This window comes from Schistocerca cancellata, chromosome 1 (assembly GCF_023864275.1).
Source record: "Schistocerca cancellata isolate TAMUIC-IGC-003103 chromosome 1, iqSchCanc2.1, whole genome shotgun sequence".
Taxonomy (NCBI): Eukaryota; Metazoa; Arthropoda; class Insecta; order Orthoptera; family Acrididae; genus Schistocerca; species Schistocerca cancellata.
Window position 1 is genome coordinate 204384608 of NC_064626.1, and position 26000 is coordinate 204410607.

A 26000-nucleotide genomic window follows, 5' to 3' on the forward strand; every position below is an offset into this window, starting at 1 on the left:
AGCTTGAGAAAGTCAAGTGTTGGACGTCATGTTGGAAAGACGCATATTGTAGTCAGCTTATAAAATGTAAACTTTAACAGCGAGGAAGATGTTTTCAAGTTTAATCTTCAAGAATGGTTTGTGAAGCGCATCTACAAAACTTTTGAATATAGCAGAATAAAACCTAGGCCTCTTTGCATCCGAGCTTGGAATCATCACCACCTAGATTTTCGACGATTGAGCCATGATTTTACAACGAGACCAGCGTGGGAAATACGAAAAGATGAGTGCCTAGTTTATTCATTATTACATGAAATGACTTTATTAACTGTGCTCTAATGACACCTGCCACATAATAACTTTGTCGTTGCCCGAAAACGCAGTATTTAGCAGCGTGTGCAACACCACAATCATTAAATTTTGACCTTTGTTGTGGTAGGGTTGTTAGAACGTACACCTGGAGTTATGATCTGGGGTGCAATTTCGTATGACAGCAAGAGAGCAGCAGTGGTTATTCGACACGCTCTGACTGCAAATTTGAACATGAACAGGATAACGTTCGCCTATATACAGCTGTTATAACCCAAAATGCTCTACAGTGCCAACATGTTTCCTTGGCCTGCTCGATCACCAGATCTGTCTCCAATCGAGCACATGTGGGACGTCGTTGGACGAAAATTCCAGCGTAATCCACAAATAGTATTAACCGTCTTCGCGACGGCACTGTTGTATAAAACATTCTCGGACTTCTTGCCATGTCAATTCAGGATAAAACCTGGAGCTTTCAACGATTACCTCCACCGTCTCCGTCAGGAGCAATTGACAGATAAAATTGCTGCTGTGGTGGTCTTATATAGCCTGTGGACGGCTTCTGATTTATCGATAATTACATAAAGCTGTCGCAGACGCTTTCAACGAGTGCGCTGGTGACGCCAAAGCTCTCGCCGTAGCGTAAACACTGCAACGAACATCCCTGGCTCTTCTCTGCATCGAGAGCTAGCTTCCATGCACCACTAAAATTATTTCCGCTGCCACGGTTGAAAATTTTACGACACATATTTTTACAGCCTCTTTAATTACATTCCCAGAAGGAGCCTGAGACAAAACTTTTGTTTCGTCAAGCAGTATTTTATCTTTGTTTGTGAGTCTGTGCTTTAGCAACTGCAGATTTCTCCAGTTCTTGATTTTTAATATGTCGTTGATGTTCTGCACAACGCTTGGAAATGGTGTGGATGGACTGACCGATGTAATTGCTTCCGCGCCCACGAGGTATGTAATGAATCCCAGGAACCCTAAGACCGAGACTGACATTAACAGGGCGTAGTATCTTCTTAGGAGGTCTGAAGATGGGTCTTGTGGTGTCACCGCCAGACACCACACTTGCTAGGTGGTAGCTTTTAAATCGGCCGCGGTCCGCTAGTATACGACGGACCCGCGTGTCACCACTGTCAGTGATTGCCGACCGAGCGCCGCCACACGGCAGGTCTAGAGACACTTACTAGCACTCGCCCCAGTTGTACAGCCGACTTAGCCAGAGATGGATCACTGACAACTACGATCTCATTTGCCGAGACGATAGTTAGCATAGCCTTCAGCTACGTCATTTGCTACGACCTAGCAAGGCGCCATAGCATTTGATATTGAGATTATAACATGTACCGTCAAGAGCGATGTACACCAATTGTGGATAAAAGTTAAGTATTATATCAACTACGTACTTTATTTGCTACTATTAATTCCCTTAACTGTTCCAGACCTCACGCCAGTCAGCGTGTAATTAAACGCGTGCATTTCGGCCTCCTCTAGCAACACAGTGTTGGCTCTTCTGCCAACACTTCAGGTCTTATACCTCGTCTTCCCAGGACTGTCCCTATTTTGCTGGATGTAGCGCCGATGAAAGGAAGGAATGCAATCGGTGGTCCATCATGTGAATGTTCGACATTTTCACGTTTCTCTTTCTCTGAGTGTGTCCCCCAGCCATTGTTTCGGAACATATGCTTTAGATGATTAATTTCCGATTCCAAGTGGTCCTCGTCAGAACCAGTGTTTGTGTACCAGTGTATTTAAAGCTGCTTTCTTCCAAACTGGATGGTGGAACCTCTGGGCACTAAGATATACAGGGTTATTACAAATGACTGAAGCGATTTCACAGCTCTACAATAACTTTATTATTTGAGATATTTTCTCAATGCTTTGCACACACATACAAAAACTCAAAAAGTTTTTTTAGGCATTCACAAATGTTCGATATGTGCCCCTTTAGTGATTCGGCAGACATCAAGCCGATAATCAAGTTCCTCCCACACTCGGCGCAGCATGTCCCCATCAATGAGTTCGAAAGCATCGTTGATGCGAGCTCGCAGTTCTGGCACGTTTCTTGGTAGAGGAGGTTTAAACACTGAATCTTTCACATAACCCCACAGAAAGAAATCGCATGGGGTTAAGTCGGGAGAGCGTGGAGGCCATGACATGAATTGCTGATCATGATCTCCACCACGACCGATCCATCGGTTTTCCAATCTCCTGTTTAAGAAATGCCGAACATCATGATGGAAGTGCGGTGGAGCACCATCCTGTTGAAAGATGAAGTCGGCGCTGTCGGTCTCCAGTTCTGGCATGAGCCAATTTTCCGCGGGCTACGCGTGAAACTTGCCCGCACGCGTTCAACCGTTTCTTCGCTCACTGCAGGCCGACCCGTTGATTTCCCCTTACAGAGGCATCCAGAAGCTTTAAACTGCGCATACCATCGCCGAATGGAGTTAGCAGTTGGTGGATCTTTGTTGAACTTCGTCCTGAAGTGTCGTTGCACTGTTATGACTGACTGATGTGAGTGCATTTCAAGCACGACATACGCTTTCTCGGCTCCTGTCGCCATTTTGTCTCACTGCGCTCTCGAGCGCTCTGGCGGCAGAAACCTGAAGTGCGGCTTCAGCCGAACAAAACTTTATGAGTTTTTCTACGTATCTGTAGTGTGTCGTGACCATATGTCAATGAATGGAGCTACAGTGAATTTATGAAATCGCTTCAATCATTTGTAATAGCCCTGTACATCAGCGAGCGTCGGCTTGCGATACGCTGAGTAGCCGAAATGTCCACCCGACTTTCATTACACCGAAATGTCTTCCCTCTTTCTCTGGCTCGACGACGAACTAGATGTTTGGGTGCATACTGTTCGTATGTTCATGGAAGTGCTCAAGAAATTTTACGCCGTGTGATCAGACATCACGATAAAACGAAGACGAACGAACGGGAGCCAAATTTAATGCACGTTCCTCAAAATATTCCATTAAAAGGTCGATCATTGCTAGAGACAACGGAGAACACATATCATTTCCGTCCGTCATTTCATAAAATTTACCGCCACACATGAAGCGGGAGGTCGTCATAGCATGCCAGAATAACATCAGCGTTTCAGGAGGATAATTCTCTGCCAACAGTTTCAGTGTCCTCGAGAGAAACTTTTGTAAACAGTGTGATTTCACCGAGGCTTACTAGAACATCGTTTGGGCCAACTCTAATCTGTTTAATTTTCTCATTGAACATCTGAAAGTTTTTGATGTGATGTTCACAGCGGCCAAGTATCGGAGTCATCAACTTAGTTAAATATTTGACCAGAATGTTGTTAGGAGAACCGCTAACAGTTGGCCTCATTGGAATACCTTCCTTGTGGACTTCAGGTAATTTGTACAGCCTAGGGGCTTTAAGATGTTTTATGACAACCTCTGGTAAACAAAACAAAACAAAAAAAATGTTCAAATGTGTGTGAAATCTTATGGGACTTAACTGCTAAGGTCATCAGTTCCTAAGCTTACACACTACTTAACCTAAAGTATCCTAAGGACAAACACACACACCCATGCCCGAGGGAGGACTCGAACGTCCGCCGGGGGCAGCCGCACAGTCCATGACTGCAGCGCCTAAGACCGCTCGGCTAATCCCGCACGGCTATCTGGTGGACCAGAATTCTTCAGGAGCTCCACCGCTTTTCTGCTCTGTGACAGAGTTGGGTCCCATTTTAGGCGTTTGTACGTGATATCTTCCAACAACGATGCAAGTTCGCCGTGATATTCAGTGGTATTAAGACAATTGTGGCATTTCCCTTTTCAGACGGAATTACCATAAGCTCTTCATCTTTGCGCAATGCTCCTAGCCACTCTGCTCTGCGGATGTTAGATTTTGGTGGCTTGGTTGAGGCTAAAGTGCGACTGGTGGTAAGTCTTGTTGGCGTCGTCTTGTGAGAGGTGCCCACCGCGACTTACCACTTCCAGAATTTCCACCCAAACCGTAGAACTTCTCATCTCACTCCTGCATGAAAGGGCCGCAAGTGTCACATTATATGGCAAATATTCTGAGACTTTTCATTCCGGAAGCTAGTGTACCACAGGGTGCTATTTCGCCTCCATTATTATATCGTATTACTGTATACAATGCCAATGTATCTCGCCCAACTCACTGGAACTTAGGCTTAACGTTATATGCAGATGACACTGTACGTTGGTCTCACTAAAAGACAACAGAAGAACTACAGCAAATGGGCAAGCAGTACATCACAAACTAGAAAACTGGCTCAGTCTGTGGCTCATACAACGCAATGCCCAAAAGTGAATTTGACATCTTCAGACACGCAAATTATAATACAAATGAAAGCCAGACAGCAGAAGACGTAAACATAAAATTATGTGGACAAGAAATAACAAAAACGAAAGCTAATCATTTTGGAATGACTATGGATACTACATTATCATGGAAACTTCACAAAACATCGTCACAACAAAAGAAGTTGACGACCAAGACTCTCTAACACTATCGAGACGGAGCCTTATCTCAGAGTCCTGACTTTTTAATATATACCTTCTTTGTTGCTAACTCTATTTGTAACAAATTTTCCATACAGAATCGACATGTACTATTGAACGAACCTGCAAAATAGAGTTATCGCACGACACGTAATTCGGGAGCTATGACGCCTATGACTATGGGAGAGTGCCAGAGTGTGACTCGGTCCGGTCTCGAATGATTCAAATCAAATCACTTTAAGCAATATGGGACATAACATCTGAGGTCATAGTCCCCTAGACTTAGAACTACTTAAACATAACTAACCTAAGGACATCACACACATCCATGCCCGAGGTAGGATTCGAACCTGCGACCGTAGCAGCCGCGTGGTTCCGGACTGAAGCGCCTAGAAACGCTCGACCACAGCGGCCGGCGTCTCGAAAGAGTTAAAACTAATTCGAAGACACACAAACGATATGTCAAACGAAATATTATTAAAATAATATGAGATCTTCATTACAGATTATTCAGTGCAGAAATAAGAAACTTAGGAATGGCTGCAATATTTAGTACACACACCAATCAGCGCCGTATACGAAATATTCAATATAAAATCTCTCAAACACAGACTCATCGAACTTAATACTAAAACTGGAAAGAACATGAGGAGAACACAGTTAGTGCCATAACTCGATTTCCCATAACTCAGATGAAGAAGGGTCAAAATAAGCGAACTGTTGTCTCTGCTTTTACTTACGTACTCGATCGTTTCTGAGAAAACGACGATCGAAATTTTCGAGGTATTTTATGTGTCTTTTAGCGAACAAACTATTCAGTCGAAATAGTGGCACAGTGGCTAGTGTCGCGGCTTCAAACTTTTGCACCCTGCGCTCTAAACCCGATTACTGTTGTTATTTTTGCCTTCCTAATTATCTACCCAAGTCAGTAGAAGATTACAACACATATGTTTTCCAGTATATATGTTGAAATAACGTTGCCCTTATTCGTCTATTAGTTGTATGTCTGATGAATGAAATAAAAAAGAAAACAATAAATGAATGAGACAATTATCTTCGGTGAAATTCCTGTAATGTATCTATTTTGCTTCATAATCATCTGCCACGCCAGTCTTCGGAAAATTATCCATTATGTGTGGTTTGCCGCGAAATTATAGTCAATGCGCCAAATCTTCAACAATGTTAACGAAGTTTCTTTCCCGAATGAGATTCACACGAAGAAATGTCACTGTGGCATACCTGTCTTCGCACAGTGTTCGTGGTATTCGGAATTTCTGTTTCGAATGTTTTTACGATCAGTATCAACCACGGGGTCACACCAAATCTTCCTGAAGAGTAAACATAAGAATAAAATGTAAGAATTGATAAAAGAATGAAGAGTAAGAATATGAGAATTTAAAAAGATTGTAACCCATGAATATACAATGCATACATATGTTATAAAACAAATGTATGACAATGTGAGAACAAGATGTATATTTACAATAAATGTAATGCCCTTGTATTCGCGCCGGCCGCAGTGGCCGAGCGGTTCTAGGCGCTTCAGTCTGGAACCGCGCGATCGCTACGGTCGCAGGTTCGAATCCTGCCTCGGGCATGGATGTGTGTGATGTCCTTAGGTTAGTTAGGTTTAAGTAGTTCTAAGTTCTAGGGGACTGATGACCTCAGATGTTAAGTCCCATAGTGCTCAGAGCCATTTGAACCTTGTATTCGCTAACTTGGTAGAATGCATTCGTATGGTAACCTTCTATGTAGGCGGATAGATAAATGAGAAAATAAAAAATAAAATGGTATTCGGAATTTGTTTCGAATGTTTTTACGATCAGTATCAACCACGGGGTCACACCAAATCTTCCTGAAGAGTAAACATAAGAATAAAATGTAAGAATTGATAAAAGAATGAAGAGTAAGAATATGAGAATTTAAAAAGATTGTAACCCATGAATATACAATGCACACATATGTTATAAAACAAATGTATGACAAAATGAAAACAATATGTAATTTTACAATAAATATAAAGCCCTTGTATTCCCTAACTTGGTAGATTACATTCGTATGATAACCTTCTACGGCGGCTGACAGATAAATGAGAAAATAAAAAATAAAATAAAATAAAAACAATAAACAGGTTTCGATGTGAGAGACCGTGACGCTAGCCACTGCGCCACCATTTAGGCCGAGACTCTCCCGCTGTAAAAGTAATCTAAATTACGTCGAAAACTTTGAGCTTCGTTTACTCAGAAACGGTCGAGTATCGATGGATAAGCCGGGACACAATTTCGCTTCTTTTGGCTCCTCCTTCATGGGGCGAAGTTTCTGGGAAATCGGATTATGAAACTTGCTCTGTCCTCCTTGTTAGTACCAATACGTTGACGACGGGAGTACTGAAGCATAAAATCATTATCTTCAATTTTGCAAGATTTCAGTACCGTTACCCGTAACATACAACAGCTCGATGCATAAGAAAAACAGACGAAGAATACAACGAAATCGAACCACAAACAGGGCCATCCACCAATATCAACCACCTCTTCTAAGAAAGCCAAGAACTAGGAAATAACTATTATATCACGAAATGGTCCGAAGTGATGTTTTAATGGGGTTTCTTCATTTGTAAGGTGAATGCCGGTATTATAATTTACCCCCAAAACCAAGCCGGCCGGGGTGGCCGAGCGGTTCTAGGCGCTACAGTCTGGAACCGAGCGACGGCTACGGTCGCAGATTCGAATCCTGCCTTGGGCATGGATGTGTGTGATGTCCTTAGGTTAGTTAGGTTTAAGTAGTTCTACGTTCTAGGCGTGTGATGACCTCAGATGTTAAGTCCCATAGTGCTCAGAGCCATTTTGACCCCAAAACCAAAACCAACTCGGGAAAAGAAAAACACAAAAGATAATAAATTGCTTGTTGACGTCGTATGGTGGAGGAAGTTACGTATGTAAATAAGCCCTACATCTGGCACATGTTATTTAATCACCCTCCAAAGTTATAAATTAGGAATCCAATGATTACTAAATGAAACTAGAATCACAAATCATTTAGATTATTTCGATAAAACAACTGGCAAATAGTACCAATGTTACTACAACAAAGAATTCCCACATCTGACAGAGGGGTCTGGGGGCAAGATTCTATTAACGTGCAAGTGAAATAATTGCAATTGCGAAGTTGCACCATGACTGTTATGATGTTAATTGAAAAGACAAATAGTACCATAGAAGGGGATAAGTTGGACCTGCGGTTGGAGTTGAAAGCAGACTGTTCATTGAATCTAAATTGGAATCTTCGAAATGCAGTTTGAAGCAATCGAAATACTATAAAATGATTTTAATGTCCCAACGGTTGCGGCACGATCTCACCAAACTACACTACTGGCCATTAAAATTTCTACACCATGAAGATGACGTGCTACAGACGCGAAATATAACAGACAGGAAGAAGATGCTGTGATTTGCCAATGATTATCTTTTCAGAGCATTCACGCAAGATTGCCGTCGGTGGCGACACCTACAACATGCTGACATGGGGAAAGTTTCCAACCGATTTCTCATACACAAACAGCAGTTGACTGGCGTTGCATGGTGAAACGTTGTTGTGATGCCTCGTGTAAGGAGGAGAAGTGCGTACCATCACGTTTCCGACTTTGATAAAGGTCGGATTGCAGCTTATCGCGATTACGGTTTATCGTATCGCGACATTGCTGGTCGCGTTAGTCGAGATCCAATGACTGTTAGCAGAATATGGAATCGCTGGGTTCAGGAGGGTAATACGGAACGCAGTGCTGGATCCTAACGGCCTCGTATCACTAGCAGTCGAGATGGCAGGCATCTTGTCCGCATGGCTGTAACGGATCGTGCAGCCACGTCTCGATCCCTGAGTCAACAGATGGGGACGTTTGCAAGACAACAACCATCTGCACGAACAGTTCGACGACGTTTGCAGCAGCATGGACTATCGGCTTGGAGAGCAAGGCTGCGGTTACTCTTGATGCTGCATCACAGACAGGAGCGCCGGCGATGGTGTACTCAACGACGAACCTGTGTGCACGAATGGAAAAACGTCATTTTTTCGGATGAATCCTACAGCATCATGATGGTCGCATCCGTGTTCGGCGACATCGTGGTGAACGCATATTGGAAGCGTGTATTCGTCATCGCTGTACTGGAGTATCACCTGGCGTGACGGTATAGGCTGCCATTGGTTACACGTCTCGGTCACCTCTTGTTCGCATTGACGGCACTTTGGACGGTGGACGTTACATTTCAGATGTGTTACGACCCGTGGCTCTATCCTTAATTCGATCCCTGCGAAACCCTACATTTCAGCAGGATAATGCACGACCGCATGTAGCAGGTCCTGTACGGGCCTTTCTGGATACAGAAAATGTTCGACTGCTGCCCTGGCCAGCACATTCTCCAGATCTCTCACCAATTGAAAACGTCTGGTCAATGGTGGCCGAGCAACTGGCTCGCACAATACGCCAGTCACTACTCTTGATGAACTGTGGTATCGTGTTGAAGCTGCATGGCAGCTGTAGCTGTACACGCCATTCAAGCTCTGTTTGACTCAATGCCCAGGCGTATCAAGGCCGTTATTACGGCCAGAGGTGGTTGTTCTGGGTACTGATTTCTTAGGCTCTATGCACCCAAATTGAGTGAAAATGTAATCACATGTCAGTTCTAGCATAATATATTTGTCCAATGAATACCCGTTTATCATCTGCATTTTTTCTTGGTGTAGCAATTTTAATGGCCAGTAGTGTACATTGTAGGTGGAGGCCGAAGTGGGTGCAGAAAGAGTTATTGGCTGCATGAACGACCATCGCAAGTGTCAAAGTGCAAATGGCACTGAGTTTCTCGAAGTCTCTCGACGCATCAGCTCTGTTGGCTCGGCAGGTCAGTGGAGGTGATGTCTGCTGATGCAGGCTCCCGAAGATTAAGATCCCTGAAGATCAGATAATTTCTGATCGAATGTTTACTAAAAGGAAACTTCGAATTGCCAGGTTTTACGTCTTTCACTGCATCTAGATTAGCTGAGCTTCAGATCTTCCGAACGCCGACTGGTAAAAATGCTCCTTAGAAAACGCTAGTCCCCTTCCCTGGGCTATCCTCTAGACAGTTAACCAGTAACGTATGTTCTGCCGTTTAAAACAGAAAATGTTATCCCTCTCTCTCCATCTCTCTCTGTGACCGATGGGACAGGTCCTCATTGACGCAGTCGAGCTTCTCTGTCTAACCTCTAATTTATCTATGTTAGTCAATCCCTGCAATTCATATGCTGCGTAAACATTTGGTATTTTTCAGTCAAACGTCCAGTGGTGTCTCACAATTTCAAAGACCCAAAACTGCGGGATCGCATTCCATTTTCGGAATCTTCATCTGTGGTGTCCGGTTCTTTCCAGAGAAAAACTCAGCTTTCTTTTTTTGTGCACAGTAGTACCTTCTGTTAAAAAGCGTTCCTCCTCCTGCCACTCCTGTATTGTCATACGTTCCTTGCCAGGGCGCTTGTGCTTACGTTTGTCTACGATACTCCAGGCGCCCCATATTGTATTGCAAAAGGTTGTCCGTTGGCCTGCAAGCCACTGACCGAGGCGTGCTTATGGGAAACCTTGTCAAAGAGTGGCGGCCTGCGAGACTCCCATGACAGACTAGGTACAGCTTTCAACGTCCTCTCATTTACATAAGGCATGCAAATCCTAACAAAAGAGTAACGGAAGAGTTAAGTTACATTAGTGAATTATCGACAATCACTAGTACTGTTATGGTCACGTTATTCAGCGTTGATGAAATACGAGGGTCATTCCAGAAGTCATGGTAGCTATGGTATATCTTGCGATAAAACGACAGCATGAGAATTCCACGATGTGCATTGAATCAGTACGGCAGTGTGTATCGTAATGCGAACATAAATTAGGGTTCCAGTTGTAAGACGTGTATATTTCTATTGTCTATTGTCAAACCACAATTTGTGAAAGATGTTTATATTTTATTAATAGGATTAAGTAGGAATAATTAACATTTGTCATGTTGGAAATAATTGTGGTAGCAGAGAATGGCTGCACCAAAGTATTGTTGGCAGGAGAGACAGCACATTGATATAATTTTAAAAAGGGCGGGAGAGACCGCCTATGGATACATTTTAAGAAAAGAGTAGGAAAGACCGCGCATTCATACATTTTGTAATGGTAGCAGGGATTAGCTGCACCAGAAAGCATTGTTGGCGGGAGAGACCGCACTTCAGCGTTCGTAGGAAATCAGTAGTCAGCGAGATGTGAAGCGAGTCGGTAGCAGGTCTGAAGCGAGAGGTTGAGAGGAGAGGTTGAGACAGTACCTGCCAGCCACCAGCTATGATTTACAAGAGATTATAAACGGATGGACAGAGACATCAGCTAGCTATTATCATAAGAGGAACTAATATTATTGAATTTTTTGTTGTTGAGAAACTCAAGGCTACTGAAGGTATGTTTGCGCAATGCTAGTTGTAAGATTATTGTAAAAAGTAAGTCCCATTTGAACGTTTGTAAAATCATTTCATTCAGAATATAATAAATTTTTGCCAGGAATATTGCATTACTGATTATAATCCATCCCAAAAACCATAAACGTAAAACTTTGCAAAATTTTATTGCTGTCAAGAAAAAGTTTCACTATGAATTACGTAACTTCAGTCAAATTAATTAAAGAATAACGTCAGCTTTGCTAATAAAGAATAACGTCAGCTTTGGTAATAAGTACAGCCACTTATTATGACAGCCCACCAGCAGCTAATAGAGTATAGTAAAACAGAGTAAGTATATTCATGTCGCAGTTCGATGTAGCAGTCAGATGGCGAAGCCGTAACAGTAAAAAAGGTAAGGAACAGTTTTGGGTTATTGCAGTTAACGACTGAGGGCCACGACGACGACACATTCTATGTTTCGTCGAAATAATCAGAAAATCACTTTTAATAAGCAGCATTTAAATTTGTATGCGAAGATTGAGAAAGAGAATTAATTTCAAAGGGAAGATTTCATTTCTTATTATTAAGCAAGAGATAGAAATCCTAAGGGAAGGTTTCATAGGTTATTGCAGAAGGGAAGGTTGCGTAAAAAAATTGATATAGAGGAGACGGGAAGGTTTCACAGTACAGGACGTCATGCTAAAGGGTGAAATGAAAAATATGCGTTGGAATTCTGTGTAAATTTACTGTGCACAAGTAAAAATCGAACAAAAATTAATCAAAATGAACTACTGCGCTTCAAAATAAAGTACATACACACAGCATTGCCAACGATGGGGAAGCCGCTGAATGGCATTGCCGTCAGTATGTGCTGCCAGTTGCCGAAATGCTGTGAGGACATTAGCCATGTTTGCAAAGCGCCTCCCACGCAATGGTGTCTTGAATAATGGAATGAGATCGAAGTTGCGTGGACTGACGTCTGGTGAGTAGGGTGAGAGGGGGAACATCCATCTTGTAGCATGGACAGCCTTACAGTGTATGTTTCAGGGGCTGGTATCGAGCCATCCTGGCATGCAATTGAAATACGTCGGATGATTTCGATAATGTTTATTGCGGGTTTTCGAATGAATTTGCTGCGATTACGGTATTGCCACACATTCGCAAAATACAGGGTAAAAAGTATTTAAACCGACAAACTCTGGGAGGTTGTAGGGGACATCAAAACAAATATTATTCCCTAAAGTCATTTTTTCCTATAAGGATTATTTAAACCGGTGGAGGCCGTATTACGCTCTTCAGTTGTTAGGGGCCGTATTATGATCTTAAGTTGTTAGAGGGCGTATTACGCTCTTCAGTTGTAGGCAACTGCTGTCCACCAGTGTAGCAGTGCATTGTCTCTGTTTACTAATGGAGTGATACACCTGGAGTGAGTAGACTGATATGGTTGGCGCGTACTACATAGCGCATCACAACGGACGAGCTGCACAGCGGGTTTATCAACAACAATATCCTAATCGCCGTATCCCGCATCATACGACCTGTGCTGCTGTGTACCAACGTCTGTGTGAGGTCGGGTAATTTAGCAGATTACCTGGACAGGGACGCCGTCGCACGGCAAGAACGCTGCAATTTGAGGAAGCTGTCTTGCAGCATGTGGAGCGGGATCCTTCAATCAGCACTCGTGCAATTGCACGTAACATGGGGACGAATCAGACGAATGTAAGAACAGTCCTTAGAGAGCAATTGTTACGTCCATTTCACTTACAGCGTGTACACAACCAGGAACCAGTTGATTATCCACCCAGAGCACAGTTTTCCCAGTGGTACCTGGAACAGAGTGAAATGCATCCTACATTTCCATCCTCTGTGTTGTTTACTGATGAAACAACGTTCGGGCGTGATGGAGTCTTCAACATTCACAATTCGCATGTTTGAAGTGAGGATAACCCGCATGCCACAGTTACTAGCGCTCATCAAGTGCGGTTCTTCGTTAATGTGTGGGTCGGTGTTGTTGGGGACTGTTTAATTTAGCCGTATCTGCTACCTAGGCCATTAAATGGCAGTCACTATTACTTCTCGCCAGAGCATTGCCAGAAATGCTGGAAGACGTCCCGCTCCCTACAAGACAACGCATGTGGTTCCAACATGACGGGGTGCCGGCGCATTTCAGTCGTCGTGTGAGTCGATTCCTGGACCGACGGCTCCCAGAAACGTGAATTGACAGAGATGGTCCTGTACCATGGCCTGCTCGATACCCAGATATGTCCCCTCTGGATTTTTTTTGTGTGGGGAGAGATGCGCAACCTTGTTTACACAACTCCTGTTGCATCATAAGAGGATCTGGTTGCCCGGATAGTCATAGCAGCAGGAACAATTCAGGATACTCCTGGGGTTTTTGCCCGTGTCAGACAGAACATGATCCGACGATGTAACCTTTGTTTACGTGTCAATGGAGGCGTTTTTAAAATCTACTGTAATTGAAATTGGGTTGAGCTAATGTGTTGTCTTTTGGTCATAAAAAATGGAAAAGTGTTTGTTGGTTTAATTAATTTGCTTCCAGAGAAATCTTTCTCTACCGGCTTAAATACTCCTCATAGGAAAAAATGACATTAGGGAAGAAAATATTTGTTTTGATGTCCCCTACAACCTCCCAGAATTAGTCGGTTTAAATACTTTTCACCCTGTATATCATAGTTGTCATAATTTATGGAATGACCCTGCTATTACGATGAAATGGGTCTACCATTAAGATTTTACAAACATTGCGTGACTGTTCCTAGGAAAAAATGTCGTGTAACAAATTTCAAAAATCGCTCTTCTCCCAGTCCAAAAATACTCTTTCATCAGCCTACTGGCACTCCTTTGGAGTGAGAATTGAAGATACGCATTACGAGAAGAAAAACTGTAGTGTGTGGGTGTCAGCACCCTCACCTATCCAGAGGGGCGAGCAGGACGGCGACGGCTGTGGCGGCGGCGACCATGCAGCCCAGGAAGACGCCGTTGAGCGTGTAGAGCTGCGACAGCGGCGGCCGCTGCAGGTTGGGGTTCGCGTCCGCGTCCGGCTCGCTTGGGCAGAAGGAGGCGCCGCACGACACGCCGGCCGCCACCTCCGCGTCGGAGCCCGCCGTCAGCACTGCACGCACAGCACCACATAAACATTGGAAATTTGTGGTAAGTTCCTATGGGACTAAAATTTTGAGGACATCAGTCCCCAAGCTTACTACTATTTAATCTAACTTACGCTAAGGACAACACACACATCCGTGCCCGAGGGAGAACTCGAACCTCCGACGGGGGAAGCCACGCGAACCGTGCCAAGGCGCCCTAGACTACGTGGCTATCCCGCGCGGCACCACGACATACACTATTGGCCATTAAAATTGCTACATCAAGAAGAAATGCAGATGATAAACGGATATTCATTGGACAAATATATTATACTAGAACTGACATGTGATTACATTCACAGGCAATTTGGGTGTATAGATCCTGGGAAATCGGTACCCAGAACAGGCACCTCTGGCCGTAATAACGGCCTTGATACGCCTGGGCATTGACTCAGAGCTTGGATGGCGTGTACAGGTACAGCTGCCCACGCAGATTCAACACGATACCACAGTTCATCGAGAGTAGTGACTGGCGTATTGTGATAAGCCAGTTTCTCGGCCATCATTGACGAGACGTTTTCAATTGCTCAGAGATCTGGAGAATGTGCTGGCCAGGGCAGCAGTCGAATATTTTCTGTATCCAGAAAGGCCCGTACAGGACCTGCAACAAGCGGTCGTGCATCATCCTACTGAAATGTAGGGTTTCGCAGGGTTCGAATGAAGCGTAGAGCCTCGGGTCGTAACACATCTGAAATGTAACGTCCACTGTTCAAAGTGCCGTCAATGCGAACAAGAGGTGACCGAGACATGTAACCAATGGCACCCCATACCGTCAAAATGGTTCAAATGGCTCTGAGCACTATGGGACTTAACTTCTGTGGTCATCAGTCCCCTAGAACTTAGAACTACTTAAACCTAACTAACCTAAGGTCATCACACACACATCCATGCCCGAGGCAGGATTCGAACCTGCGACCGTAGCAGTCCCGCGGTTCCGGACTGCGCGCCTAACCATACCGTCACGCCGGGTGATACGCCAGTAGGGCGATGACGAATACACGCTTCCAATGTGCGTTCACCGCGATGTCGCCAAACACGGATGCGACCATCATGATGCTGTAAACAGAACCTGAATTCATCCGAAAAAATGACGTTTTCCTATTCGTGCACCCAGGTTCGTCGTTGAGTACTCCATCGCAGGTGCTCCTGTCTGTGATGCAGCGTCAAGGGTAACCGCAGCCATGGTCTCCGAGCTGATAGTCCGTGCTGCTGCAAACGTCGTTGAACTGTTGGTGCAGATGGTTGTTGTCTTGTAAACGTCCCCATCTGTTGACTCAGGGATCGATACGTGGCTGCACGATCCGTTACAGCCATGCGGATAAGATGCCTGTCATCTCGACTGGGATCCAGCACGGCGTTCCGTATTACCCTCGTGAACCCACCGATTCCATATTCTGCTAACAGTCATTGGATTTCGACCAACGCGAGCAGCAATGTCGCGATACGATAAACCGCAATCGCGATATGCTACAATCCGACCTTTATCAAAGTCGGAAATGTGATGGTACGCATTTCTCGACCTTACACGAGGCGTCACAACAATGTTTCACCAGGCAACGCCGATCAAGTGCTGTTTGTGTACGAGAAATCGGTTGGATACTTCCCTCATGTCAGCACGTTGTAGGTGTCGCCACAGGCGCCAACCTCGTGTGAATGCTCTGAAAAGCTAATCATCTGCATATCACAGCATCTTCTTGCTGTCGGTTAAATTTCGCGTCTGTAGCACGTCATCTTCGTGGTGTAGCAATTTTAATGTGCAGTAGTGTACATTCAACTGCAGGCACCTAATGACTAGCTCTGCTGTCACTAACCGAACACCACACATCTGACAAGCACGCCGGCTGAAAAATTACACACACCCAGGAGACACCACGTCAGTACCGTGTTACCCCGCCACTGTCCTTGATACCGGCCTGAGGATGGAAAAAACCGACCAGTTAAAAGCGATACAGCTATTTTGGCACTCAGTAAATGGTAGTTTTCGTTATTTGTTTGGTCTCGATTACAACATGTTTTTTATTTTTTACTAACAACCGAGTAAAAAACCGAAATATCAATTAGCCATTACAGCAGTGTTAAAAAGATTCCGCTTTTAAATAAACTTTTTCTTAAAACAAGGAGTAATTTTTTATACATAAAATTTGCATCAGTTTGAAATATTGCGTTATTATAGGAAATAGGAAAAGCGATCAGTGCTATTTTAATAACAAGCGATCAGTTTTATCTTAATAACAATTTGAAATATTGCGTTATTATAGCAAATGGGAAAAGCGGTTAGTGCTATTTTAATAGCAAGCGATAAGTGCCTTTTTAATAACAATTAAAATAGTACTCATAACTTTTAGTGTTTTCTATAATAACGCAGTATTTCAAACCGATGCAAATTTTACGAATAAAATCGTATGTTCGAAGAAATGTAAGATATTTTCCCAAAGTGCAACGCGTCCTCACAAAGCATTCTTTTATCGAACGCCACTGTATTTCGTTCTGTGGAATTCAAACGTGTGTATTTTGTAATAGAAGCCATCAAATCTATATCCAGAAACGAGTAACAAACACATGGCGTGAAGATCGGTACGGCACTGCTGAGATGATAATGTCCTCATTGCCGTGTGTCGTGGCTTAGGGTACGCTTTGCCTGCAGTGTGCAAGACTCACTCCAATCTAGTCTATGTGAGAGAGTTTGTCGCTGTTGTCACCGGGCATTCACTGCGTTGCAGAAGGGCACCAACCCCAGTTTCGAAATTATTTCACAAATTGATTTAGCAATGAAGTACAAAGCTTCATTTGCCTTAAAAGATTGAAGAATCTTCCGCTGTTTCTACGAAATAATAAAAATGGAAGGGAATTATAGTAAGAGTAATAAATTTAAAACTTAACAAATCATTCATAATATACAGCGAAAACAGATAGTGCATGATCTACTGCATATGCATATGTCTTTATCTACATGCAGCCTTTCAAAACGGACATATTAACACGAAAAACAGAGTTCTTCAACCTGAGGTTCCACCTTAGCACTGACCATTCCCAGTGCCCGAATCGTGGTACGATGTAAATTACATTTTTGAGCAGAGTTTCAAAAACTTTGAATCAGTGGGAGAATACTGGTGATTTTTTGTAGTATTCAAACACTTATCACTTTTCGAGAAAAGCAGCGAATTGTGGATGGACTAAGTTTTCTTCTATGTCATATAGTATTTTGATTCTAGGTACCTTGAAACTGAGAGACTAAATTTTTCAGCCTTTGTTCGCGTTCTACGTTTATTACAGGAAATACGTAAGAGGACTAAAAAACCGAATAGTGGATATTTCATATACCGATTTTAGCATTCAGATTAAACTGGCGTGCAGAAAACATAGCCGAAAACTGGTTGATTCAGCAATAACTCTCCGAGGAACAAAGTCCATGCAGTTCTTCAGAACTGCTATGTCCAGCTGAAATCATTCATTGATAATTAAATCTCGTAGAGCTACCAAATTGGCGGGACGTTCATTTCTACTATTCACCTATTCGTCCAAATAGTTCCGAACATTTTCTGAGGAATAGGGATCACGCGATTTAGTGGACCACTTGAGGTGCGGTAGGTTGCTTGAGAGTTCGTCAAATCACGGCCCATATCGTTAACGTCGATATGCAGAGGGATTTTAGAACATATATTGTGTTCGAACCTAATGAATTACCTCGAAGAAAACGTATTGACACACAGTCAACATGGTTTTAGAAAACATCGTTCTTCTGAAACACAACTAGCTCTTTATTCACATGAGGTGCTTAGTGCTATTGACAAGGGATTTCAGATCGATTCCGTATTTCTGTATTTCCGGAAGGCTTTTGACACTGTACCACATAAACGGCTCGTAGTGAAATTGCCTGCTTATGGAATATCGTCTCAGTAATGTGACTGGATCTGTGATTTCCTGTCAGAGAGGTCACAGTTCGTTGTAATTGGCGGAAAGTCATCGAGTAAAACAGAAGTGATTTCTGGCGTTCCCCAAGGTGATGTTATAGGTCCTTTGCTGTTCCTTATCTATATAAACGATTTGGGACACAATCTGAGCAGCCGTCTTCGGTTGTTTGCAGATGATGCTGTCGTTTATCGACTAATAAAGTCAGAAGATCAAAACAAACTGAAAAACGATTTATAAGAAATATCGAAATGGTGCGAAAAGTGGCAGTTGACCTTAAATGACGAAAAGTGTGAGGTCATCCACATGAGTGCTAAAAGGAACGCGTTAAACTTCGGTTACACGACAAATCAGTCTAATCTAAAAGCCGTAAATTCAATTAAATACCTAGGTATTACAATTACAAACAATTTAAATTGGAAGGAACACATAGAAAATGTTGTGGGGAAGGCTAACCAAAGACTGCATTTTATTGGCAGGACACTTGAAAATGTAACAGACCTACTAAGGAGACTGCCTACACTACGGTTGTCCGTCCTCTTTAGAATACTGTTGCGCGGTGTGGGATCCTTACCAGTTAGGACTGACTGAGTACATCGAAAAAGTTCAAAGAAAGGCAGCACGTTTTGTATTATCGCGAAATATGGGAGGGAGTGTCACAGAAATGATACAGGATTTGGGATGGACATCAGTAAAAGAATGTCGTTTTTCGTTGCGAAGGAATCTTCTCACGAAATTCCAATCACCAGCTTTCTCCTCTGAATGCGAAAATATTTTGTTGACACCAACTTACATAGGGAGGAACGATCACAAAGATAAAATAAGGGAAAGCAGAGCTCGTACGGAAAGATATAGGTGTCCATTCTTTCCGCGCGCTATACGAGATTGGAATAATAGAGAATTGTGAAGGTGGTTCGATGAACCCTCTGCCAGGCACTTGAATGTGATTTGCAGAGTATGTAGATGTAGATCACGAATGTATGTGTGGACCCTGTGAACGCATCTTGGTAGATAGGAGTGTCCACAGCATACTCCTCATGAAATGCTACACGGGTTGGACAAAAATATGGAGACACCAACAACAAAATAAATTTCCATGCTTAATACTGTGTAGGAAACCCTTCGGCATTCTAAACAGCTTCCAATCGTCTCGGAACGGATAAATAAAGGTCCCGCATGGTTTTTAGTGGAATCTTATTCCATTCTTCCAGCAAAATTGTGGTTCGTTCAGGTAAGGATTGTTGTGGATTGGCAGGAAGGCCAACCCCGTGTTATTAGAGGAAGCCGAAAGGCACGCGTTTTAGCTCACGCAGGCTGGCGTGAGGTCTGGAACAGGACAAGGAAATTAGACTTTAGAGAAAACGGACGTAGCTGGTGGAATACTTAACTTTAATCAATTAATGGTGAACGTCGCTAAATGAAACAACAAGTTTACCAGTCACCGTTTTATTTTATTTTTTCCACGACGCGTTTCGAAGGTTTAAACCTCCATCATCGGGTGGATTTACGTTAGTTAGTATTACATATGTGTGTATGTTGTGTTACGATTTTGGAGGAACTTGTGTCGTAACACAACATACACACATATGTAATACTAACTAACGTAAATCCACCCGATGATGGAGGTTTAAACCTTCGAAACGCGTCGTGGAAAAAATAAAATAAAACGGTGACTGGTAACAGTAAACTTGTTGTTTCATTTAATGTCAGTAACAGTCACGGTAAAGCCTAACCTAAAAATGTTCGCATTTAAAGTGAACGTCGCTGTTGACGGTACATGTTTTACAGTATCAATAGTAACTGGTAATGGCGCCTTGCTAGGTCGTAGCAAATGACGTAGCTGAAGGCTATGCTATCGTCTCGGCAAATGAGAGCGTATTTTGTCAGTGAGTCATCGCTAGCAAAGTCGGTTGTATAACTGGGGCGAGTGCTAGGAAGTCTCTCTAGACCTGCCGTGTGGCGGCGCTCGGTCTGCAATCACTGATAGTGGCGACACGCGGGTCCGACGTATACTAACGGACCGCGGCCGATTTAAAGGCTACCACCTGGCAAGTGTGGTGTCTGGCGGTGACACCACAAGGATGACGGAGGTGGATAGCGATCGCGCACCCTTCTCTTCAAATCAGACCACAAAGGCTGAATAATACTGAGATCTGGTGACTGATGGGCAGGAGAGATGCGACAATTCACCCCCGTGCTCACAACACCAGTCCTGGAGGATGCGAGCTGCGTGAGTAGGGCCCTGTCGTCTTGGAACGCAGCTTCACCATTGGAGAACAAACATTGTGCCATAGGATGAACCATTGGCAGTAATGCAACCTTTCAGAGTAACCATGGGGCCCATGGAACACCACGATTTGACTGTACAAATCATCACCCAACCTTCCACGTTTCACACTTCGGAGGACGTAAACTCGGGCAGAAGTGAGAAACACTGTGCAACAAGACTCATTCGACCAAGTTCTTCCGTTGCTCCATAATCTATCTTGGCTTTGGCTTTTCCGTTATGGGCACTTGCATCGCTGATAACTGGTTTTGTAATTTTAGTTCGCACTGCAATTCTCGCTTATGGTTCTCCTTTAGTGTTGTTTCCGTGCTGACAGGGTTCGCTACTGCGCCATTCAGTTCTGCAGTGACTTTTGCAACTGTCGTCTTATTCTTCGTCAGTATCCTCTTCAATGACCGTCCATCACGATCAAACAACACACACGTTCATCCGCATTGCGACTTAGCGGATGAAGTTTTTTCGCTTTCTTTGTATGCGGTGAAAATCTTCGACTGGTGCCTTTTGCAACACCAAGCACTTCGGCTACCTTGATAACTGAATCGTCCATCATAGGTGCGCCAACAATTCGCCCACGTCGGAATTCACTTAACTCCTATATAATGCACTCACAACTACACAGAACGCTGAAGCTTGTTGACAGATTAAAACTGATGCCGGACCAAGACTCGAACTCTGGACCTTTGGCTTTCGCAGGCAAGTGCTCTACCAACTGAGCTACTCAAGCACGACTCACGACCCGTCCTCACAGCTTCAATTCTGCCAGTACCTCGTCTCCTACCTTTCAAACTTCACAGAAGCTCTTCTTCGAAACTGTGAGGCCGGGCCGTGAGTCGTGCTTGGGTAGCTCAGTTGGTAGAGCACTTGCCCGCAAAAGGCAAAGGTCCGAGTTGGAGTCTCGGTCCGACACACAGTTTTAATCTGTCAGGAAGTTTCATATCAACGCACACTCCGCTGCAGAGTGAAAATCTCATTCTGGAAACATCCCCTAGGCTTTGGCTAAGTCATGTCTTCGCAATATCCTTTCTTCCAGCAGTGCTAGTTCTTCAAGGTTCGCAGATGAGCTTCTGTGAAGTTCGGAAGGTTTCAGACGAGGTACTGGCAGAATTGAAGGTGTGAGAAGGGATCGTGAGTCGTGCTTGGGTAGCTCAGTTGGTAAGGCACTTGCCCGCGAAAGCAAAGGTCCCCAGTTCCAGTATCGGTCCAGCACACAGTTTTAATCTATCAGGAAGTTTCATATCAGCGCACAGTCCGCTGCAGAGTGAAAATATCATTCTGGACACAGAACGCTGTTTGCAGGCTTGACTAGCACGTGCATTTATGTTGAGGTGTGCATTTCTCTTGGTGTTTCCGTGGACAGTGACCAACTGGGAACGTATAGTGTGGTACGTCGAATCGCAATTCCTCATATTTCCAAATTAGACAAGGAGGAGGAGGAGGAGGAGGAGGAGGAGAAGGAGGAGAGGGAGATTATTGTTTAACGTCACGTCGACAACGAGGTCATTAGAGACGGAGCGCAAGCTCGGATTAGGGAAGGGTGGGGAATAAAACCAGCTGCGCCCTTTCAAAGGAACCATCGCGGCATTTGCCTGAAACGATTTAAGGAAATCACGGAAAACCTAAATCTGGGTGGTAGCACGGGGTTTTGAACCGTCGTCATCCAGAATGCGAGCCCAGTGTGTTAACCACTGCTCCACCTCGCTCGGTAATTAGAAAAGGCGTCGGGTGCGCAGCCAGTGCAGTGAAGCGTTTAACAAGCGGTTTGTGCAGTGTGTAGTTCAAGCCGGAGGATGCTCTGTGATGTTTTGGAGATGATGACCTACTATGGCTTGGGCCCACTCGTTCTGTATACCTTAGAAATGACCTAGGATGTTTATTTCAATAACCTGAGTGACCATTTGTTGCCTTGTCACCTCCAGGCGTTCGAGTTTTTATGTAGAGCAGACGGAGAAGGCATTAAGAGCCTCTTTCATGTGCACTTGCTCAACAAAGGCTGTGCCAATTCACATAAGTCAACTTTTGCAGAAGATCTTAAAATCGACAAACATATTTTTCCTCCTCCATTCTTGCTTAACACGGAAATTTTGCATATAGCTGACGAGGGCTACAAAATGAGCCTTTAGTGAGAATCTGAAATATATAAACACTACCACCTACATTCAAAAGATTTCTTGAATGACCAAATTATATAAAAAAACGGTGCATCGTAATCATACCGTCAAGTCCAACATCGGGACATAGGATGTTCAGCTGTAGCCATGGCCAGCAAGTTCCCGAGATCTCACGCCCACTGAAAACATTCGGTTATATGTTGCTGAGAGACTGGCTTCTTAATACTCGCGAGCCACAGCGATTCATAAACGCTGGTATTCAAATTTGATAATGTACGAGGTGCGGCCATAAAATAACGGGACTAAGGCTGTCACAACGTAGTTATGCAAGCACCAAAGATGAACGACTAATACCTGTGAGGCGTTAAGCCTTCTCAGTCGAATGCAGCAACTCTGATGTCTAGACAAATCAGTGTGGTCGTGGCCTACGTCTGCGTAAGAGCTGTTATTTTGTTTTTCAGGAAAAATGATAAGTGTAATAATAGGCCAACGAACTGCCCTGAAGCTTCATATGAAACTTCAAAAAACTGCTACCGAAATTTATCTGTTCCTAAGAGAAATGTATGGCGAAGACTTTTTATCACTCACGCGAGTTTATGAGTGGTTCAAGCGTTTCCAGGATAGCCAGGAAGATATTGTAGACGCCCTTCAACATAAAAAATAGTAAGAAGGTAATTTTATTCGATCTGACCATCGACTGAGTTTTCGATAGATTGCAGAAACTGTAGGAATTGACAAAGAATGCGTATGGCAAGTTTTACATAACCAATTTAGCATGAGAAAAATGTGTGCGAAACTCGTGCCGAAAATTCTCGCTATCAAACAAAAGGAAGCTTGTGAAAACCTTTATTTGTACCAACACTTTGAATACCGTACCATTGAAAATGATCCAGTTTTCTTGGAAAACGTGTGACGAATCTTGGTTTTTCATTTATTATTCGGAAATCAAGCGACAGTTCATACACTGAAAGGGTCCAACTTCACCTAGAGCGAAAAAAGCTCGAATTAGCAAAAGAAGATTCAAAGTGTTGATGACTTTTTTCATTATTCATGGAATCGCGTATCTTCACCGTGTTTGTGAAGGTCAAACATTAGTCACTATTACCACCTTGGCATTCTTGCTCAACTCTGTGAGAAAATAAGAAAAAAAAAACATACTAGTTGTGGAAGAACAAGTGATGCGTTTTCCCCGATGACGGGGAAGATCAGTTTGGATTCCGTAGAAATATTGGAACACGTGAGGCAATACTGACCCTACGACTTATCTTGGAAGAAAGATTAAGGAAAGGCAAACCTACGTTTCTAGCATTTGTAGATTTAGAGAAAGCTTTTGAAAATGTTGACAGGAATACTCTCTTTCAAATTCTGAAGGTGGCAGGGGTAAAATACAGGGAGCGAAAGGCTATTTACAATTCGTACAGAAACCAGATGGCAGTTATAAGAGTCGAGGGACAGGAAAAGGAAGCAGTGATTGGGAAGGGAGTGAGACAGGGTTGTAGCCTCTCCCCGATGCTATTCAATCTGTATATCGAGCAAGCAGTAAAGGAAACAAAAGAAAAGTTCGGAGTAGGTATTAAAATCCATGGAGAAGAAATAAAAACTTTGAGGTTCGCCGATGACATTATAATTCTGTCAGAGACAGCAAAGGACTTGGAAGAGCAGCTGAACGGAATGGACAGTGTCTTGAAAGGTGGATGAACATCAACAAAAGCAAAACGAGGATAATGGAATGTAGTCGAATAAAGTCGGGTGATGCTGAGGGAATTAGATTAGGAAATGAGACACTTAAAGTAGTAAAGGAGTTTTGCTATTTGGGAAGCAAAATAACTGATGATGGTCGAAGTAGAGAGGATATAAAATGTAGACTGGCAATGGCAAGGAAAGCGTTTCTGAAGAAGAGAAATTGTTTAACATCGAGTATATATTTAAGTGTCAGGAAGTCGTTCCTGAACGTATTTGTATGGAGTGTAGCCATGTATGGAAGTGAAACATGGACGATAAATAGTTTAGACAAGAAGAGAATAGAAGCTTTCGAAATGTGGTGCTACAGAAGAATGCTGAAGATTAGATGGATAGATCACATGACTAATGAGGAGGTATTGAATAGAATTGGGGAGAAGAGGAGTTTGTGGCACAACTTGACTAGAAGAAGTGATCGGTTGGTAGGACATGTTCTGAGGCATCATGGGATCACCAATTTAGTATTGGAGGGCAGCGTATACGGTAAAAATCGTAGAGGGAGACCAAGAGATGAATACACTAAGCAGATTCAGAAGGATGTAGGCTGCAGTACGTACTGGGAGATGCAGCTTGCACAGGATAGAGGAGCATGGAGAGCTACATCAAACCAGTCTCTGGACTGAAGACCACAACAACAACAACATGTATACTTAAAAAGCAGCAGTGAACTACCAATGAAAACTGACGATCGATAAACCCGCAGCAACTGGAATGCCAACAAAAACGCTACGAACTTATGCACCACCCTAATACGCCTAATACGTTAGTGAAATAAAATGTTTTCCAGCAACAGTCCCCTTTTTTTTTTTATAGCCACACCTCGTATACTTCTTGTTTTAGTGTCCACGCACAATAAGTAACACTCCGTTGTTTGCTTTCCTTCCTGGTGTTGCAATTTTAACGACCAGCGGTGTACTTTCTTTACTCGCGCAACGCAACACGCAGAACGGCATGCAGTTGGCCCACGGCTGGGAGAGTCGGGAGCTCTGCGGCTTCGCAGCAAGGCCGTACTGCTTTCCACCGCAGCAGAACGCGGTGTGACCGAATGCCAGGGAAAGGGACCAACTGTGCTCTCGCAACTGTCTTTGATGTCCAGCATTACCGTTCACGTAGTCCAAAATGACATTTGAGGCGCTCATTACCTGCTGCTCAGTAAGGTAACTGCAGCCGCTGTCCTCAGCGAGGTGGACTCGCATTTGAGAGCGCAGCATTTCTAATCCATGGATGGACTGATTTGCGCATTGTGTAGTCGTTAAAATCTCAAGGATGCCTTTCAAATCTACGTGCACTGATGGTTATCGTATATCTCGCAGGGGGAAAACATGCTTATTTCTACTCAGACATTGCCTTCCTGAGAGACAATCTCCACTCATTCCAAATTAATAATATAAGTGTAGACCAGATGTGGCTTAAATTCAAAGAAATAGCATCGGCAGCAATTGAGACTTATACCAAATAAATTAACAAACGACGGAGCTGATCCTCCTTGGTACACAAAACGGGTTAGAATATTGTTGCGGAAACAACGAAACAAACATGCCAAATTTAAACAGACGCAAAATCCCCAAGATTGGCG

The 26000-nt window shown here is 43.5% G+C and overlaps 1 protein-coding gene across 1 annotated transcript in view; it reads right to left on the reverse strand.

Moving 5' to 3' along the window:
- The window catches only part of LOC126168763 (protein unc-93 homolog A-like), a 334913-nt gene that overhangs the window by 109323 nt on the left and 199590 nt on the right, over positions 1-26000 (reverse strand). Inside the window, exon 3 of the mRNA XM_049920584.1 lies at positions 14145-14346. Within this exon, the coding sequence (XP_049776541.1) occupies positions 14145-14346 (202 nt within the window). The remainder of the gene's footprint in view (positions 1-14144; positions 14347-26000) is intronic.